At 50.6% G+C, this 5,908-nt stretch overlaps 1 protein-coding gene across 1 annotated transcript; it reads left to right on the top strand.

Annotated features, from left to right (window-relative positions):
* The first annotated feature begins 235 nt into the window (after positions 1-235).
* LOC119400282 (uncharacterized) lies at positions 236-4,188 on the top strand. Its single transcript, XM_037667305.2, has 2 exons — positions 236-733; positions 2,196-4,188. Exons 1-2 carry the CDS (start codon positions 270-272, stop codon positions 3,805-3,807), a joined length of 2,076 nt encoding a protein of 691 aa, XP_037523233.1. The 5' UTR covers positions 236-269; the 3' UTR covers positions 3,808-4,188.
* The last annotated feature ends 1,720 nt before the right edge of the window (positions 4,189-5,908 follow it).

Here is a 5,908-nt window from a genome sequence, read left to right as displayed (position 1 = left end):
GACTGCGCAAGCGGATATACCAGCACGTAGCCTAAAACCGCGAAATCTTTGATAGGCTCAACGCTTAGTGCTCTCATTGTTCACGTGTTTTATGAAGAAATAAGTGGCGAGGAGGCGATAGCGCCAGTAGGAAGGGTAGCAAAGGCGAGAAAGAAACCATACTCTCGTTTTTGAACTCTACGCAGTTTAGGGGCGCTTAAAACTTGTTCGCCGAGCTGCGCAAAGTGCATTTGTACTACAACGGCTGCCTGGTACCTTTCCAGAACGTCATGAGCCACAAGATTCGCATCGGAACGAAAGAGATGGATACTGAAGAACTCAACCGGCGGTTTCCGGGACTGGGTCTGAATGTTCCTTGCAGCGCGGCTGGCGAGGACGGTAGCCGTGTTCCTACGTCCATCTGTCACGTCTTCGATAATTTGTGCCGTTGGAATTACGTCCTATGGTACGTCGGCTTGCAGTTGAGAGAACTCCGCGGCCCCGGAAGACTGTCCCTGGTACGGGTCGTCTACAGGGGCAGGGGAGGCCGCATCGTGCAAACGCGCAGCCGTCACGCCCGGATTCTCTTTCACGTCCTCCTGGCGCAACACAGCTGCGTCGAGAGCCTACACATGGGCGACGCCCTAATCGAAGGTAGTGGACTCGGCGAGTACCGAGAATGCGTCGTCTCTTCACTTCGGCAAAACACGAGCCTTCGGACGCTGCTTCTCGGTAGCTTATTCAGCGAGTACAGGTGAGCATTGTTTTAAACAGAGCTTTGTACAGAGTTGTCGAACGTATTGTCGCGGAAACAGGTCACAGATTCTACGTTACGGCAGCTCCAGCCCGCCGTATAGTGCTTCTGTTGCTCTACTGCTGTCCCGACGGCGGCGAGATCAAATTACGGCTGCGGAGGCCACATTTCGATCATGCTGAAATGCTACAGGCCGGCTTACCTAGATTTAAGTGCCTGCTAAAGCACCCCGGTAGGTCAAAATTCCCGAAGCCCTCCTTACGGCGTCGATCATAATCGAATCCTGTGGTTTTGGGTCGTGAAACGCCTAAAATAGAGGGCTTGCACTGATGTCACTGAATCGGCCACGATGGAGCGCCAACACTGTGTGCCACGGCCATTGCTACGTCATGTTAGGGCTACCGGTAAATCGCATGCTGTTTTCATCGTTATTCGTGCACGGAGGCCGAATAACGTTCCAGCGACATTGTTTTCGTACCGAAGCACTGCGTGATTATACTGCCTCGACGTCATCTAAGCCTAAATGTTGGAGCCATGTTGTGCATCCATGACGTCACATGCATGCTATCAAATTTTATTAGTTCAGGCAACTGCACGCTTCCGTTTACGTTCAATATAGCACATAAACTTGCCTGCTTTGCTACCATAGAACAATCTTCCACGTGTCGTGTCGTTGGGGCGCAGGCCCCAGAATTGCTTTGCAAACGACTGTGAACGAATCGACGGATTGGCCATTTTGGAGGCGTGCTTCGTCCGTACTTGACTCAATGTCAGTTAATGCTTGGCTTTACGCGCCATACGTTATCAAAACGAGAAAGCTGTCCATGGAAATTTGAGGATTTGAAACGACGAGGCAGTGGATTTCTTTGAGATCAAGTGGACTTAAGCCCACGGTCTGTAAGCCTCACTTGTGCCCTTCAGTGTAATAACTATGACGACTTTGTCTTGAAGTAAACCGAAATTCTTGTTGAAGCTTTGGCTGTAGTAGCAGCTCTTTTTCTACGATTGGTACCTCTTACGTTAGCGTCACGTGCGATGTCAACCGGGATGCCGTGGTTAATCAGACCTATAGCTCGAAGCAGTTGTGCCTAGCCTGAGGGCAGGACTAAATTATTAGTCTACCGAGGAATTACGATCTTTTTGGCGCAGTGTGACGCCGTAGCCACAAAGCAACCGGCATCAGGAATGCCGATGCGTACACAGCGTGCAGTGCCACTACACGATAACCAATTTTGATATATCACTATCGAGTCGCAGAAAAAGCGAGGGCAAATTTGGATGGAAGCGGGTGGGTTGCCGGTAGTCTAGGAGGCTGTATACGCGCATGCGCGCAGCTCTCGTTTGTCTGTTTTGAGCTACTAAGAAGAATACGCGTTTCTTTTGCGTACAATTTATTCGACAATTTGCGTTTGCTCTCAGATTAACGCATCTGACCACGATTTTCCCACCTTTCTCTGCACAGGAGCATCCGAGAGGAACTGTTCAGAGCCATCGCCACCATGACGAACCTGAGCGAGCTGGCTGTGTTCGGCAGTGCTGCAGCGCCATCGGTCGTGCTGGACGCGGTTTGTGCGCTTCTCGTGGACACCAGGTGTCTGACCACTGTGACGATTCCACGACTCGTTTACGACGACGCAAGCGCCAATCGCTTAATCGCCGCCCTGCGACGCAATCAAACCGTCGAAAACCTGTCTCTGCACGGAAGCATCGTGCATTCTTATATGGAGACTGGTACATCCAGGTTCTCTCACTTCCTGGCCAACAGCACGCAGCTGAGCTCGGTGAGCATGGAAGGTGTCGACACGGATCCCGCAAGCACGTTCGAGGACATCAAGTGTATCGTCGTGCCGTTCCGTATTCGCGGCAACCTCCAGAAGCTAAGACTAAGTGGCTTCCTGTTAAGCGCACCGTGCGCTTGTCTCTTCGCTGCCCTCATGTCCGGGAACGAGGGGTGTCTCAAGAGTCTCGACATAGCAGGCTGCCGCTGGAGACTCGAGTCACGACTAGAAGAGTCATACGACGTCGGAACCACAGACGGCGAACAGTCGGGCGTACCCTACCTCGCGCACCACAGCTGTGACATGATTCAGGCGTTGGACCACACTGCGCGAGTGCAACTCTCGTTTTTGGCCCTGGGCATCGATGGACTCGAACCGGAGGACCTACGGTGTCTATTGAATATCGCCACTACCCTCGAATCACTCAAGACCATCTCACTGAGCGGCGTTCCACTGGAAAAACTGAAGGCAGTTTGCCAAGTCATCAGGGAGACCACAATGAGCGGGCGAGTTCGTATAGAAGACGCCTACCTCGTCGACTCTTGGACAATAGCTTATCTTCGGGAGTATCCGGAAGCGTTGTCTAAGGTGGCGATCAGATCTTTCACGGAGCACAATCCGAGGGCGTTTGTAATTGTGGTCCGCCTAGCGTGCTCCTGGTATCGGGTCACCTTGCTACACCTCCACTTGGCACAGGGCATCCTTTCGGACGTCCCCACGTTTCGAGCCCTGTCCAGCTGCTTGAGCACCTCCGACTCGCTGAGGGTGCTCTCGCTGACCGGATGTGACGAGCCGGATCTAAGCCGTACTCTTCGATCGGCAGGCCGTCCTCACAGCGTACTCCTCGAGATGATCTTCAAGAACGCAGCCATCCGAGCACTTCGGCTCAACGGGCTTCGTATGGGTAAGGACAACTTGCATTTCTTCGTTGCCGCGGTGGTGGCCAGCAAGAGCTTGTGCGAGCTTGCCTTTGCATCCTGCAACCAGGCCGAAAACGACACGTTCCTTCGGCTACTCTCCTCCACGTTCCACGGAAGCAAGACCATAACTCACTTGCGTCTCCTGTCATCTACGGAATGCGTAGGGGACGAGTGGTTCGTCATCGGAAACGTTATCGGCCGCAACGTGGGACACCTGACGTGCGCGGCCCACTACGTCGTGTACAAGGACTACTCGCCGCGCTGCGAGGCTGCCTTCGCAATAGTCTCGGGCACTAACGCCCTCATGAAGAGAGTCGAGGAACTCGTGAATGATGTCGAAACCACGGGCCAATTTCCAAGCACTTCTGCAGCTTAGACCCATTCCTGGGAATTTTCCGAGAAGTCACATTTTTTAGCAAGCTTAGTAAGACGAAGAGGACAGCGATGTTCTCCGATGCTATTCATGTACACATTGTTTCACGAGTTACAATTGTGCACTCGGTCGTACACCAGGGTATTGGCGCTGTTTTTAAGCTGCCCGTTGTGTGCATTGTTATGGTCACTGAGATATGAAATCAAACGTGAAGACTAGGCTATTGCACAAAGCTGTTTTGTTCTACGAGATGTGCCACAACTTACCTAATAATATTGTATTTATTTTCATAGGCGTCCCTTTTTATTACTCTTGCTCATGTTCATCACCATTAAGGACTTCCCATTGTTCTTAGACGCGAAAGCGTGTTTTTATATTTGACGATTGCCTAAGATTTTGGGAAATCTGAGAAATAAACTAAGTATTCCAATTAGCGTGTCTCTGGAAGTGTTCATTTTCAATGGAAATTTGGTGGCACGCAGCTGTTCGGCTGCATGTGAAATGCCCTTGACAGTCGCAAACTTTCATCTAACTTTTACGAGTCGTTCGTGGGCTTTATGATGCTTCCAAAGTAGCATTATTTACGAAAAATGGACACAGCAATCATGCATTCGCCATAAAAAGTTGCAGATTTGGGCTGGTTCTTTCGATATTGAACTTAGCGTATAAACAATATTTCGGTGTAATTTTGAACATATATATAGGGCCATGACACGGTATCCAATGAATGGGCGGTTTTCAGCAAAAAATAGAAGTAGAGAGTGTATTATGTCTACAAATATTTGAACAAGGACTGTGAACAAATGTTTCACTCCAAAATAACCCACAGAAGCTGCCGGCTACAAACTCCACCCCCTGCCGGCGACCGTCATCTTTCCGTAACGTGTCTGACGTCATGTTCTTCATGGAGCGCAGTCGTCGTGTGCTACCAGATCGCCTACCTTACCACACGTAGTTATCGTGTTGCGGCTGCGCCGCTGTCTCATTGTTTCAACCACATCAAAGCGTTTCATTTCAATGACAAGCTGAACAAAGCTGAAATAGCTGTATTGCACGCGTATCTGAAGACTGAACGATATCGTTCGCCGGAATGTAGACACGCCCACAGCAAGCAGATTCTTAGCTCGCGGCTCGTGAGTGCCCCATTGTTAATGCAATCAGGCCACTCTCGAGTTTACAAAAAATATTCAATTTTGACATTGTCAGCGTGCAGCGCCTCAAGACATACCGTGTCTCCCTTATTGTGACAAGCTGCTAGGTGGCCGGGCATCTGCCTTTTCGTACCCGGGCTAATTGTGGCGAAGCCTTAGAACGCAGTAGTGGGTCACCCTCTCCAGCGCCTTCTAGTTTCTTCGGCTCGTTTCTGAAAAAAAAAGAATGCCTTTCGTGCGGGATGTCCATGCTGCTCCGAGTCCCGTCCAAGTGAGTGCGTAAGAACTCTATTTTGGTTAAAAAGTGGCAGAGGCTGGACGGAACCGGAGGCCCCGCTAGCTGAGCCAATAAACATCTTTACAAATTATGAATTGAGGCCAAGACCAAATGCGCTAAAGTTTCGCGGGCTCGTTTGCGAATACACTAGGATTAACGCACACAACACATGTTATGATCAACAATTTGGTGTCATGGCCCCTTTGAGACATTTTCGTTTTCAAATAGTATTGACAGTCCGGTGGCCAAACGTTCACACAGGCCCGTCACTAATATTTAATCGCCGAAACACGTGGTGTCGAAACCGAAACGTGTTGCTGCTTCGTGCAACGTATGCAGTGACGTCATCACTTGTCGACGTAGTTTGAACATAGTACACGTCATTCTAGCGCCAGAAAAGAGACGCTAGCGGTGTCAAACAGCGCTGGATCGAGCTGTGCTAGCCTTTCGAAATTTGCCAGCGGTGATTTCAGAGCCTATTCGCGCTCGCAAGGACTGCCGCTTGCTTTTGACCGGCCGCCGCACAAGCAACTGACGTGAGCCACGCTGAACGCTTCGACCTGCGGCAAAGCGTATAGGGTAAGCACTGGTCCTCACGTTGACGCCGGCTTTCTAAGTTTACACCACACTAACCTGCAATAGTGAGTGATGTCTGCGGCATAACTTGTCTCGCTTC

The sequence above is a fragment of the Rhipicephalus sanguineus genome, chromosome 7 (assembly GCF_013339695.2).
Source record: "Rhipicephalus sanguineus isolate Rsan-2018 chromosome 7, BIME_Rsan_1.4, whole genome shotgun sequence".
NCBI classification, from domain to species: Eukaryota; Metazoa; Arthropoda; class Arachnida; order Ixodida; family Ixodidae; genus Rhipicephalus; species Rhipicephalus sanguineus.
This window is presented reverse-complemented; position numbering and strand designations above follow the sequence as displayed.

What these genes read in the sequence shown, in the direction of transcription:
- LOC119400282 (XM_037667305.2), top strand. Translation starts at nt 270, where the DNA reads ATGAGCCACAAGATTCGCATCGGAACGAAAGAGATGGATACTGAAGAA. An exon ending in AGCTTATTCAGCGAGTACAG is followed by an intron (nt 734 to 2,195) that starts GTGAGCATTGTT and finishes TTCTCTGCACAG; the next exon opens with GAGCATCCGAGAGGAACTGT.